This window comes from Balaenoptera physalus (genome assembly GCF_965194825.1).
Source record: "Balaenoptera physalus genome assembly, chromosome: 2".
In the NCBI taxonomy this organism is placed as follows: Eukaryota; Metazoa; Chordata; class Mammalia; order Artiodactyla; family Balaenopteridae; genus Balaenoptera; species Balaenoptera physalus.
In genome coordinates, this window is record NC_138883.1 from 161,284,200 (window position 1) to 161,299,164 (window position 14,965).

Below are 14,965 nucleotides of genomic sequence, written 5' to 3' on the forward strand. Positions count from 1 at the left end.
CAACGTTCATTCTATTTGTCTGCTCTGAAGTGGATTTCATCACCAGCTGATAAGCCCTGACTGTTGACGCTTAGAGTCAGAACACATTCTGATCCTCTGAGTGCAAAACTTGACTGTGCTGAGGAAAAACGAAGATTCCTGGGCCCCATCCTTAAACGGTTTGATTCAGTGGGTCAGGGCCCTGGAACCTGTATTTCTAACCAGCCTCCCCTGACTCTGATCCAGCCAGTTTATTGACGAGCATTTCAGAACCTCTCTCCAAAACCTTCTCCCTACCTAAGAGATGTGGGCAGTGCTGCAGAGGTGCACTGCACGCCCATGTGCAAAGGAGGGCCTCCATTTTGGTAATTTCTCAGGGTCTCAGGATTGCAAACAAGGACCATGGGGGCAGACAGAAACACAATGAAGACAAAGTTCAAGGGCGGCTGGGGCTGGGGGGAGGCAGAGAAGAGATTCTGTGTCCTAGTAAACAGTGTCCGAGAGAATGGCCTCTGGGCCACCCCCGGGCTTCTCATCCTGGCTCAGCCACTTCCTGGTTGGGAGTCTCTGTGCCCAGGTTCCACATCTACAAACTAGGGAGAATTGTGGCTCTCACCTCATGAGGCTGATAAAGGGATTAAGTGAGTTAATATATGGAAAGTGCTTAAATCATTGCATTACACATGAAACATTTCTCGTGTGCTTTTTGTTCATTAAGAAATGTCACTTTCTGACAAAGGGATAGAAATGAAGAATAGCTTAGTGGTGGCCAGGGTGTAAGAAGGGGATGGGAATAGGAGGGAAGTGGGTGTAGTTATAAAGGAGGGTGCCTGTGGTGATGGGAATGCTCTGAATCTTGACTGGACCAATGTCAATATCCTGGTTATGACATGGTACCACGGTTTTGCCAGATGTTACCATTGGAAGAAACTGGGTAAATGGCACATGGGACCTCTCTGTAGTATATCTTACAATTGCATATGGATGTACAATTCTCAAAGTTTAATTAAAAAAGAAAAGAAATGGCATTTCCTTCAAACTGCTGCATTTTTAAAAGACAAATGGGAGCAGTAGCAGGGGATGCCCAGCTGCCTGTGCCCCATCGGGGTTTTGAGAATGGTTGGGTCAAGGCGATACCCGACTCCTGGAGTAACAGGTGTGTGACAGTGGCACACGAGTGTGGGCGCCTCTGAAATGATGAAGTGGGTTCATGATCATCCCCAGTGACAGCGTTCTTGACAAAGAATACGTTTGCTACCAATGTAAATGTAAGCACTGTCCTTCATTTGTGAAAATGATGTAAACCTATAGTATAGACTGGCCCACTTCCTCGGGAGAGGTGACAGCTTTGCCAGGAGCACATATGCACACACGGAGTCCAGCTTCAGATGTTTCCAGAAACATGGTAATGGGGTCTTCCTGGGGGTGGCCGGGTGACGGACCTACAAAGGTACCTCACCAGGAACCTGGTCTCGTTAACACCTGCTCCACAGACTTCTTTCCCAGAAGGAAACAGAGGAACCCCGATTCAGAAAGGAGAAATTCTGGGGGATTTCAGGGAGGGGCAATATTGGGGTTGGGGATTAAGAGGTACAAACCACTAGATATAAAATAAGCTATAAAGATGTATTGTATAACACAGGGAATATAGCCAATATTTTATAATAACTATAAATGGAGTATAACCTTTAAAAATTGTGAATCGCTATATTGTACACCTGTAACTTATATACCATTGCACAGCAACTATACTTCAATTAAAAAAATAATAAAAAATGAAATATATTTGTAGGAAAAAAAAGAAATTCTGTACACAGCCCTGCACCGGGGCCAAGTGGAATGGGCTAACCCCCGCTCTCTGGTGTGAGGCTGTGAAGGGAAAGGAATCTGTGAGGTCGGAGACAAGGGCATAGCCAGAACAGCTGCATAAATTCCCTGAGTCCATTTCTAGGGGTCAGTCGTTACAGCTGGCAGATAAAAGTTACTTCTGCCCAACCTTCCAAAATATGGTGCTCATGTCAACATTACCAGACATCTGATAATACATATTGCCTTTTGATAATATGCACCTTAAAAAGTTTCAAGACCCAGTAAGGCTATTTTTAGAAAAAGATATATTTTCCTATTTTTTTTATTTTCTATATTTTTCTAGAAAATCTTGTCAACTTGCTAATTTCTAAAAATGTCTTACAATGGAATAAGAGTCTGATAAATACAGAACTAAAAGACTGATTGTCTTGTCAATAAAATTGTAACTAAAATTTGTTCAAAACGTAGAGTTCTCTTTTTCATAAAGTGATGAAGAAATCCAGACAGATTGACTTGAAAGTTTTAGACTCAGATAACAGGCTTTGGAGAAATGACCTGAGTTGGCAGAAATGTTTCCCCCTTTCCTATTTTGGTTTACAATAAAAAGCTTATTATGTTATACTTGTAGTTAACTGTATAACATTTAACATTTTTCTTCTTAAAAGGAAACATTACCTTAAATTGCTTACAGATCTAAAGTACGGACTTCTTAAACCTACCTTTAAAACAAAGCAGTAGTCAGTGGGTGCTTTGTATTTCATTTTACACTGAATCCCATAGTAAATGTTGACATTTTCAAACTGTATAAAACATGCCAGATCTCGAGATGTCTGAAAGAGAAGGAAAAAAATAACCTCAACCTAGCTGACAAGTAATATTTTTCTAAGGTCGTTCTTCATGGCACAACAAAGGATTACATTTTAGTAGGAAAATACAGAATTTTAGGTAATTTATATAAGTGTCTACCATGTATAGCTTTCTAAAAGCCAAGCCTACATTTTAAGAAGGAAAGAGCACATCCAGGCAAAACAGCAGGCCACAGACCAAAAGTGGAGTAAAAGATTATACTGCTGTTCTAGCACCTACACGTGGACTCCCAGAGATGACTGGCATCATTATTGATGGGGTTCAGACAAGGTGACCGAGCACCTCGTCAAACATTTCATTTTGTCTTTTGCCATTCTAAGTCAGTGACGGATTTCATGACTGAGCATTTAGAAAAAAGTCCCCCTCAGGATGAACAATGAGAGGTAAATTTGATGCTCAGAAAATTCGCACACACTTCATGCACTTCTTCCTGAGGAGAGAAGATCCCTTTCGTGCCTTCTCTTTAGGACTGGTGGTGTTGCTGTGGAAACAGAACCCTCTCCTCCACATATAATCTGCATTGAGAAGACATCAACCTCTAATCTACATATTTGGTTACACTTCAATTACAAATTTGTTCTGTTACTTTTTCCCCCCTCACGTTCTATAATTCTTTACTGAGTTAATGAATAAAAAAATAAAGGGTAGAATTGCTACATCTCAATGCACAATTATTCCTTTATATATGGTAGTATACTTTTTTCTTGTAAGATATTTTCTTCTGGATTTTCAAAGTTTTAGTTTTTTTAATTAGAAAAATAAAACATATTCATCATAATTTAAAAAATAAGTTATTTTATATATAGTAAAACAAAAATCTTTCTTCATCACTCTTTTTTTTTCTAATTTCATTCTCTTCTCCAGAGAAGACATTCTTCCAAATGTTTTGGGGATACATTTATATACCTATGTATGCGTAGACATACCCACATACATATATACAATTTTTAAAATATAAATGAGATTTTACTCTCAATATTTTTCTATGACTTTGTTCTTTTTCTTAACATTATATCTTGGGGTCCTTCTATGTTAGGACATATGAAAGGATATATCACATTCTTTGTATAGCTGCATAACATTACACTGTATAGATGTAGCTATTTATTCCACCATCCTACTATAGATGACTAGAGGTTAATTCGATATTTTGCTATTACAAAATATATTGTGCATATGAGCAAATGTTTCTGTGGGGTAGATTGCCAAACATGGAGCTGTCCTTTGAAGGGGTATTCCCTATTATATTTGCATAGCTTTTGCTAAACTGTCCCCCAATTTGGCTGTACCAGCTTACATTCCAAACTTCTGTACATAAGAGTGCCCATTTTTCTTACTCACTCCTGATGAAATTTGCATACTATCAATATTGTTAGTTTTATCAATCTCACGGGAGGAAAATTTTCACTTATTTACACTTTCCTGATTACTAATAAGATAGAGCAACTTTTTAAATATTCACTGGCTACTGATATTTCTGTTTCTGTGAATTCTCACTTAATAAGCATTGCTGTTTTTCTACGAGTATGTTTATCTTTTTCTTAATGAGTTGTTGAAGTCTTTATGTTTACTAGGTTATACACACTGCAAATGTACTCTCTGACTCTAGAGCTAGTCTTTAACTTCTTGTTTGGTATCTCTGGCCATAAGGAGTTAAACACAACTTTATATAGTCAAATCTGCCAATTTTCTTTGTTATAATTTTGAGTTTTTAGTCTTGTTTAAGAAGGCTTCCCCACTGCCAAATTATGAGAATACTGACCATATATTTTCTCCTAATATTTTGTTATTTTGTCCAAATACATTTAATCAATGTAAGATTTAATTTGGAACATGGTATGAGGTAGGAAACCATATTTTTCCAAATGGATATACAATTATTTCAATGCTATTTGTTGAGTATCACATTCTTTCCCCACTGCTATAAAATGCTCACTTGAATTTCTCTTATATTAGATGGCTCTCTGTTGATCTGTTTTCTCTTCCTGTACTGTTTTTGTCTAATGTTTTGACATTTGGGAGGAGGGGTTCTACCATAATGTTCTTTATAATTTTTGTGTGTGTCTATTTTGGAACTGCATCTCTTTCTGATGAATTTTAGAACCAGTTTTTGAACTCCAGGTAAAAAGAATCCTATTGAAATTTTTTTCTTGGAATTGAATATATAGAAAAATTGGGGGGAGAATTAATATCTTTTCATCTAGCAACATTGTACATTTCTGTTTATTCAGTTCTAACTCATTTCCTTCATTAAATTTTCTATTTTATGCCATATAAGATCTTGAACCTTTCTTGTTAAGTTTATTGTCAGGTATTTTGTATTTTTTTGTTCTTGCAATGCATGGAATCTTTTGCAGCGTATTTAATTTGCATATTGTTTATATAAAGGAAAACAATTTCTTATTTGGTAAGTTTATTTGGTCCATTGGGACCAAACTCTTAAGTTTTTCAGTTGAGTGTCTTATATTGTCTGGTAGACAATCATGTCGACTGTGAATAAAGAGAGTTTTGACTCTTCTTTTCCAGTAATTATACTTGTTATTCTTTTTCTTGACTTCCTGGCTAGTTCCTCCATCAGTGTTAATGGGAGCAGAGACTGAAAGGATGCCTGTCCAACTCCAATGTGAATGCTTCTAATTTTTGTCCCTAAGTGTGTTGTTTTTGATAGGCTTATATGTCTCACTTATATGTAAATGCCAAAGACATAACATCTCTAAAATAAAACAAATAATTTGTGGGTCAACTGTTATGCCCCCCACATTTGGGACTGGAATGAAGATAGCACAGATGGGAAAAGTATGAATTCTAAGATTGAGACGAAATAGGAGTGGTAGCTGCTCTGGACCAAGAATTTCCCATAATGCTCTCCTGCATTCCACAGAGATAACAGTCTTCTAACTAGTGGGAATAGCCCTGGATAGTCACTATGACTTCACCTGCAAGGGATGTGGGTCAAGCCTTATTAGAAGCAGCCTGCAATTTGAAAATATGCTGTTGGGGGGTGCCCTGGATTTGGCAGTGAAGGCAAGATGCTTTGGCTTACTCCAGATATAGAAAGAGAGACAGCCTACAACTTTGCAAAGGTGAGCAAAAGATGGAAATGGCCATCCTCTAAGAAAGGTCTTAGAAAAAGCTAAGAGTTAGAATGAGAGTTAAAATTACATTTCAAAGAAGACAAATTTACTATGTGCTTGTAGATTTGAGGCATAATCCTAAATCACCAAGTAGAAGTGAAATGATATCTAAGATACTCTGCTAAATTAGGCAGGGAAATGCATATAATACACTTCAGAGAACAATTTAAATATTCAAGTTATAAAAGCTAAAATCTAAATTAAAATCTATCAAGACTTCTAATACCACTATGATTCCAGATAAAAGAAGTTTTACTGTAATGACTACAGAACAATAGAGTAAAAAGGGGGGAAAAAAGTCCTCAAAGATCGATATGTAAAGAAACAAATTAATTTCTAGAAAAGCGCTTCAGTCATAATTTCTGAAACCTGACTTTAAAGTAGATAAAACTCTTCACCTTCAAGAGAGAGCAGTGGAAAGATTCAGGATTTCTGTAATTCTGTCCTAATAGGATATGTATCTGTATAAACATTGTAGTAACATGAATCTCACAGCAAAGGAGAATGTATTTAAACTACCACCTGAGGATTTCTTTACTTTCACTTTCATGAAATGCCTTTTTACAAAAGCATATTTTTTTTTCTGACCTTAGTCTTTCCTTTGGGGACATAATAAATTCCAGAAGCTCGTAAAAGAAAATAGCGCCTTTTCCAGGATTTCTTCCCATCTTCTTTCAAATAAAGAGCTCCCTCTAGTTCTGGCACAATGACGGATGTTCCACAGAAACTCTCCTGAAAGTGAGATTCCAATGATATAAAACCCATGAAAGATAAAACACATATTTTGTTCACATTTAAACAAACTGTGGCCAACTAGCCTTCAAGCTAAAAATCGTTTTGTCTACAGCTTTGATTGAATGCATATATTGACACTGCATACCATTTGCCAAAAGACAGGAAGAACATGGTGGTTGAGTCTCAGCTCCTGAGTTAGACTTCCAGGCTTCTTGACCACTTGGCTCTGTGACCCTGAGCAAGTGGCTCAACCTCGGTGCCTTTACTTGCAAAATCAGAGTAACGATAGCCCCAACTTCATAGGGAAGGTTGTGAGTACAATCTTGGTATATTATAAAAGTAAGCATTACATAAAGTCTATTTCTGTTACTATAAGTTGATAAATAGAAAACTTATTAAACTTAAACTTATTAAACTTAAAACCTGTAAGTGAAAAAATTACTATTTCACTGCTAGTAGATGGAAAAATTAAAATATACAATTCTATACATAAAATATTTGTACATTAATATTTTATTTTTGGCATAATTTTCTTTTCTTTTACATTGAGGTACAATTGATATAGAATATGTATTAGTTTTCGGTATACAACCTAATGATCTGATGTATGTATGTATTGCAAAATGATCACCATCATAAGTGTAGTTAACATCTATCACCTCACGCAGTTACACATTTTTTTTTCTTATGATGAGAACTTTTAAGATCTACTCTTTCAGCAACTTTCAAATATACAATACAGTATTGTTAGCTATAGTCACCATGACGTACATTACATCCCCAGGACTTACTTATTTTATAACTGGAAGTTTGTACCTCTTGACCCCCTTTAGCCATTTCATGCATCCCTACCCCTGCCTCTGGCAACCACAAATCTGTTCTGTGTATCTATGATTTCAGTTTTTTTTTTTTTTTTGGTTCCACACATAGATGAGACATACAGTTATTTGTCTTTCTCTGTCTGACTTATTTCACTTAACACTCAAGTTCCATCCATGTTGTCAAAAATGGCAAGATTTCCTTTTTGGGGGATAGTTTCTTATCAAAGAAGAAAGAAGACAATTATTAATACTGTAGTATCAGAAAAGGATAGAGACAAAGTACATTTTCTAGGTGCAGATGTTTAAAAATCAAAACATGCATAGAATTATATAATTCTTAATAAATTTCTTTTAAAAGCAGTGCAATAAAATTACATATTATTCTATCTTTCAGTTCAAGCACTCAAACTTATTTTTGGCTTTGGTTTTTTATAACTCTCAACCTCCTTTCATTCAGTCTCATAAAAGCAGAATAAACTTAATTTTGCATCCTTCAAGTAAATGTATGTGTAGTGGAGCTGGGTGACATCTTTGTTCATATCTTTCCCAGTTTCCCCCAGTTTAGCTGGTATTAGTTGCCTTGTCAATAATCTCTCTCTCTCTCTTTCTTTTTTTTTTTGGTCAGCATAAATTTCCTTTAATAAATTCTCCATTTCCAGTAGGATTTCATTTTGAGGTTTAACGTATCAAGCCAGTATAAAGTGTTACAGTTTTAGTAATTCTGGATTCCAAGTCATTTAAGATGAAAATGGAAATGCAAAGTTTACTTAAGAAATTTCATTTTCTTCTTTTGTAACATCTAAGTCTTCATCCTCTTCATCATCATCTTTTGCTTGTTGATCCTTTCTTAGTCGACAGGTGGATACCTGTCCTGTTCCAGATACACACTTAGCTGACACTGATCTCTGAAGACGTGACTTTGAATTTGCTCTTATGATATCTAAATGGGATGAATAATCTGGTGGATACAGAGAATTTCAGAAAACCTCTAAATCTTCTTCATCAATCTTTTGTGTATTTTGGTAGGTAGTAGTGGAGACGTCTAAAGCTTTGCCGTGAAATAACATTTCGATAGTGATAAATTCTGAAAATATAGTCTTTATATTCTTTGTTTTCTCCTTTTCAAAATTGTTAGTAGTTTCCTCCAGATGACGAGTTGTTCTAGTAGCATCCATTGTAGCTCTTTGTAATTCAGCTTCTTTTTAAAAAATTTATTTATTTATTTATTTATGTTTGGCTGCATAGAGTCTTTGTTGCTGTGCGCGGGGTTTCTCTAGTTGCGGCGAAGGGGGCTACTCTCTGTTGCGGTGTGCGGGCTTCTCATCGCGGTGGCTTCTCTTGTTGCGGAGCACAGGCTCTAGGCGTGCGGGCTTCAGTAGTTGTGGCACACGGGCTCAGTAATTGTGGCATGCGGGCTCAGTAGTTGTGGCTCGTGGGCTCTAGAGCGCAGGTTCAGTAGTTGTGGTGCATGGGCTTCGCTGCTCTGCAGCATGTGGGATCTTCCAGGACCAGGGCTTGAACCCATGTCCCCTGCAGTGGCAGGTGGATTCTTAACCACTGTGCCACCAGGGAAGTCCGTGTAATTCAGTTTCTGCCTGTGAAATAACATGGCGATCAGATGGGTTTCTCTGACGTGTTCTTTCTGAGTTAACTGTTTAGCTCCTCAATTCTTTGCTGTTAATGTTGCTTTGAGGTCATCTCGTTTCATTTTTACAGTGGTTCTGTAACCGAAAGTGGGATCCAGCTGCTTGCTGCTCAAAAGTCATTAAAGAGGCCAGGCTGGTGGAAAGGAAAGTTTGCTTTATTTTGGATGCCGGCAACCGGTGGGGAGGGCGGACGCCTATCCAAAGGCCGACTCCCCCCACTGACAGTCAGGGGGCAAGAGCTTTTATAGGTGGAGGGAGGGGGCTACATGCAGAAGCAGCACAGTCAGCTCTGACCGTCATCTTGACATTGATCATTGGTGGTCTGATCAGCGTCACCTTGACTGTTTTAGGTACAGTTAATCTTGAGTTCCAGGGTGGGTTTGTTTCCATTTCTTTGAGGCCAATTCTCGGAATTGTGGCAGCTCATGTCATGGCTACAGTCTGGTCATCATGTAGTTAACTTCTTCCACCTGGTGGGGTTTTCAGTACCTACAAGACAGCTCACAGGATGTGGCTCAGAATGTGATCTACAGCCCTTGAGGAGGAACCAAAGGTCCTTGACTTTGCTTAATGACTAAACTATTATTATTTGTTCTCCTTTGACTGTTTTCCTTTGTTTCTGCATTTTCTCACTTCTCGGATTAAGCTTATTCTTTGGCTAAAGTTTTTCCACAGACAAAAGGCAGGCTGAGGACATGGGGGGGCACAGACCACAGGGTCCTGCTCCCTTCCACTTCCATAAGCTTGCAAAGGTTCGACTACTTCAGCTTCAAGTCTTTCAGCCTCTGCTTGTCGATAATCCTGAAGTTTGGCAAACTCATCAGCCAAGTTTTTCAGGCCCTGCTTTAAATTTGGGGTCTCCATAGAGGCTCACGCGTTGATTTCATTCCCCAGGAGGTCTGCTCTGTCTCCGCACATAAGCAGCAGCGATATGGCACAAAACGCTTCTCGTCCTGGTTTTCCAAGCTATGCCTCCACATCTGGCCTCGCGCACGGCGGGAGACCCAGGGCTGGGGCCTGACCACAGGGGCTCCGAGACGCCCAGGCGTGCGCGGGGACGCGAGAGCCCTTCAACGATCTCTTAAATTCAAGCAGATTTGGGGTCCAAATTCGAAAGCATGATAATGCTGATTTTTCACAGCATAACATGCTTTGTATTTTCTTTCCCATCTGGCTTTTGAAAAACTGCTGAAGTCTTCCAACAAGACCTATTCAGGCAATTGTATAAATCAAGGCATAACCAGTCCTTGATTTACAGACAGCTGCTGATGCAATAAGCACTGATTAACAGCCAAGGGTTGTGTCAGGAAACTGCTCACTCCCCTTCCATGTCTGTCTGTGTCCATCACTGCTGGGGACGCTCAGAACCTGAATCTCCCTGCTGCTGGGGATGCCTGGTGCTTTATCTCCCTCAGCTCAACCTGGAGACTCTGATAAATGCAGAAAGAATGTCCCCACTCCCACCGTTGGCCTCTCTGGGAAATACCCACTGGGTTCTTGGTCCCAGGAACCAAAACTTGTAGCATGTCTCCAGGAGCTTGGGAGTGCGTGGCAGCAAGGTTGTAGGGCCTGCTCCGTCGGGAACAGGGCTGGGAGAGCCGGCAGGGCTAGAACCCTGTGCAGGGGTCTGGGCAGGCCTTGGTGCCTGGGAGAGGGTGCCCTTCAGCATCAGTGAATTCGCTCCAGGTGGGAATATGGGCCAAGGTGTCAACAGGTCTTCTGAGTTTTCAAGAGAAGCCCCAAATCTCCTAACTCAAGAAAAGGTCAACATGTTGTCGGAGACAACAAAAATCTGTCTGGGGCTCCCACGCCCATTTGTGACCTGTGATCTGGCATGCATCTGCATTAGGGGCGGGGAACAGAGCCTCGATTTTGAGCAAAGTTGCTATGTGAAAACTCATTAGAAGTTTCAGAAAATCAACCGTCAAATGAACTTCTGGAACACAGCTCTGTAGTGATAATCCAGACATGTGTACCATACTTTACACACTGTGCTTCCATTGCCTCCCTAAGTCTTTGTAATAATTCAATAGGATATAGGAAACCAAGGTTCTTGGACTTGCCCAATAACACATGAACTTCAACAGGCAGAGCCAAACTCGGATCAGATCTCTTAACTGCAATCTCATACTTTCTACCACACCTGGCTGCTGGAAGGGCACCTTAGAATTCACTGCAAAGAAGTCACGCCTGACTTCTGTGGAGCACATTAGCAATGAAATATATGGTCAGAGATGAGTTTTATGTGGATTCATGTCTTTTAGTCAAGAATTACCAATCCAACTTCATGAAGAGTAAAATATATTGTCTAAAGCAAAACTTTTTAACAACTGACTCCAAGAACCAGTTTAATTGTCTAAATAGCTATAATTTAGTAATAATTTGATTTTAAAACCCCAAATTAAAATTTCAGTGTGTCTCAGAATCACCCATTGTTCTGAGAAGCAAATCATTTAAAAATACAGTTAACTCTCTTTTCTTCTACTCTACAAAATTAAACATACCTCAAGCAAGGACTCCTTGTTCTTCGCATTCATTTTCTCATTTGTTTCCTTGCTGTCTTTTTTTCCTTTGTTATCCAAGTAAAAATTCTAAATAAAATAGTAAAAGATCAGATCAGTAAGTGTTCATTACCATGGTAGCCACTGCATGGAATTCGCGGTCTTGCTGGAGAGAGGAGACATACCTGGAGGAAGTAAACTGTCGACCATGGTGTATGGTCTCTGTCAATCAAGTGCTTATGGAGGGACTTGCTGAGCGCTGACCACTGCCCCACTGGCCAGAAGTAACACCTTCCCTTCCTCCCAGAGTGCACATTCAATGAAGAAACAAGCAAAGAGAGAGACCACTAGCAAAGGATACAACATCATTTAATTGTTAAATTCCATGGTCTAGAACATGAGTCAAATGCTGGAAGCTGGGAGACCCCAGTGCCCTTGGAAGAGCCCAGAACCAGAGGATGGTAGAGCCCGTGTCCCATGTCCCAGGCCTTTGATCACCATGTAGGATCCCAAGGCCTTGAGGACTAGAGATTCTGGCTTATCCAGAGAAGCATGAAATCTGGATTTTTGTAAGTGTTGGCAATTAATTTTAATTTTTAAAATCCACGTGGGTCAATTACAACATAAAGTTTGCTACTTGGCAACTTCTAAGGACAGAGAGAAGCAGAAAGGGCATTTCTGGAACGAGAACCAGCTTAGCAAAGGAAAGGAAGACCACAGTTTAGAAGCACTCACGATTTTGGGGGAGTACCTATTATGTGCCAGATCTTCAGCCAGGCGCTTTGCAAACATCACCCCCAATCCTAACAGCAAGGCTGTGAGGTAAGTGACAGTACCCCCATTTTACAGGTTAGGAAACCGAGGCTCAGCAAGGTTAAATAGCTAGGGCACTGCACCCTGAATCAACACCAGGGGCTGAGTGTGTATGATGTGTGTGCCCTTACCACCACACCACACTACCCCTGAAATTGAAGGTCAGTGAAGTTCAAGGGCAGAGAGACTAAACCTACTCTAATTCCGGCAGCTCCTGACTCAGGGAAGCAGGACCCTTGCCCTCTCCCGTGATTATCTCTTTGGAACATCTGTTTGTGGATTGTGTCAGGCGTGACCACTGCCACAGTCAAAGTGTTTCGCACTTTTATGTGGAAATGTAGAGTTTGTAAAATAGTGCCTGAAAAAAAATGTATTAAAACTAGAACATATACTCATGGTGCATAGTGACTAAATTAAGGACCCTCCTGAGTCTAAACACAAATGTTTATTGACACGATGGCAGTGTTTCTCCAAGTGTGATCCCCAGACCACCTTGATGCTCCACAAAATGCATGTTCCTGGGCTCCCAACCTACGGAACTGGAAGCTCACGGGGCCTGGGAATCCACACGCCAACACACTTCCTGGATGAGTTTTACTTACACTGAAGTTTGAGAACAGAGTGTATTGGACAGAGAGGAAGCAAACCGCAGGCAAATAAAATTTGCAGAATTAGGAGATCTCCTAGAAATAGAATGCATAACAATGGCAACTTGCTAACTTAAATAGAGGAAATAAATCAAGTACAACTCCTTCCATAATTCTTATTGAATTATCTTTTAATATGTTTTTAAAGAAACTTTTACGTGTTATTTGAAAGGACAGCATAGTGTGAATTAGTGTGATTACTCTATAGGGTTTGGAAACGATTCTAATTTTACGTTTGGCTTGAGGATGGTGACTAATGTAATATGTAACATATGCCACGTGCCAGAACGCTACACTGAGGCCTTACAGGTATGCTTGTCATTTCATCCTCACAGGAACCCCACAATGTAGGTGCGATTGCTATTTCACAGATAAGGAAACAGAAGGATTAAGTGATTTGCCCAAGGACAATTAGTGCCAGAGCTTTGAGGTTTTCATGACTTTTCTCAGCATTAAAATGCTCTAAACACCATAGGAGAGAACCCAGTATGACAGTGTGGATCGACTTAATACCACTGAACTGCACACTTAAAAGTGGTTAAAATGGTAAATTCTATGTTATGTGTATTTTGCCAAAAACAAACAAACAAACAAAAAGTGATGACCTAGTTGAGAGTGAATGCAGTGTGCTCCGAGCAAGCACACTGCTTTAGGGCCCTGGAAAAAGTGTGAGCCTGTATGAGTTGAAAGAATGGACAGAGACCGTGAGGGAGACTCCAGGGCATGTGTGTTTCATCATCATCTGGGAAAAGGAGGGCACGTGTCGCCCTCTGCAGGACTGATAAGGGAAGAGCCTTTCTAAACATGAAGGGTCTCATTTTATGAGGTTATCATGAAGGGTCAGGACGTAGCTGTGTCTTCTCTGAGACCCCTCTCACTTTTTTGGCTTCTGAATAGCTTTTTTTCCCCTTCCAAGTGATAGTGCTATATTGTGTTTTTGTTTTAATGAAAATGCAAAAAGCACAAAGAAAATCCAAGCTGGAGATCACGCAGGGCAGTCCTTAGAAAGGACGGATTGCTCTTGGGTGAGAATTTGGAGTGCTCTGCAGCAAGCAGCAGAATTCAAAAGTTAATTATCTGTTGGGGACAATCTGAGCGGAACGATAAGGGAACTTTAAAATGGGAAATGAGACTTTCAGTTACAGCCTGCCTCTTTTTCTCACAGCTTCTGAAAATGCAAGATTTGAGAGCAGCAGGATAGGACAGAAACAGCAAATACGTTACATTTTTAATATCACCTTTCTGGAGTAAAGAGTAAATCAAACAAACACTTATCAATCCATGAGTAAATATTTGTGCGTACCCTTTGCATGTAAAATATCACTGTTCTTAAGAATCTTTCTATCACACTGAAAAGATAAATATAAGTAGATGGCTATATATCTGTAGATGGGAGAACCATATAAGACATTGCATAAATGCAAAATGAGCTAAGTTCTATAGGTTTTCAGAGAGGAAGAACTCACTGTGAACCGAGATGATTAAGGAAGACTTACAGAGGAGGTCAAAGCTGGAACTTTGCCTTGAAAGATGTTCATATTCAGATAGGGAAAAAGGAATAAAGAGAGCGTTCAGGGCAGGAGGAAAAGCATGTAAAAAGGCCCAGAGTTAGATAAATATTGGGGCTCTTTGAAGCAACCTAAATGTCCATCGACAGATGAAAGGATAAAGATGTGATATATATTTATACAATGGAATACTACTCAGCCATCAAAAGAATGAAATAATGCCATTTGCAGCAACATGGATGGACCTAGAGATGATCATATTAAGTGAAGTAAGTCAGACAGAGAAAGGCAAATATCATATGGTGTCACTTATTTGTGGAATCTAAAGAAAAGGATACAAATGAACTTATTTACAAAACAGAAATATACTCACAGACACAGAAAACAAACTTATGGTTACTAAAGGGGATAGCGAGGCTGAGGGGGACAGATAAAGTAGTAGTCTGGGATTAACATACATACAGAACTACATATAAAATAGGTAAACAACAAGGACCTACTGTAT

The 14,965-nt window shown here is 39.5% G+C and overlaps 1 protein-coding gene across 2 annotated transcripts in view; it reads right to left on the minus strand.

Moving 5' to 3' along the window:
- APBB1IP (amyloid beta precursor protein binding family B member 1 interacting protein) overlaps positions 1–14,965 on the minus strand; it is a 103,133-nt gene that overhangs the window by 19,820 nt on the left and 68,348 nt on the right. For both annotated transcript variants that reach the window (XM_082449728.1, XM_082449727.1), the window contains 3 exons: positions 11,496–11,582; positions 6,378–6,521; positions 2,508–2,618 (listed from right to left, as the gene is read on the minus strand). In XM_082449728.1, coding sequence (XP_082305854.1) covers positions 2,508–2,618; positions 6,378–6,521; positions 11,496–11,582 — 342 coding nt within the window. The remainder of the gene's footprint in view (positions 1–2,507; positions 2,619–6,377; positions 6,522–11,495; positions 11,583–14,965) is intronic.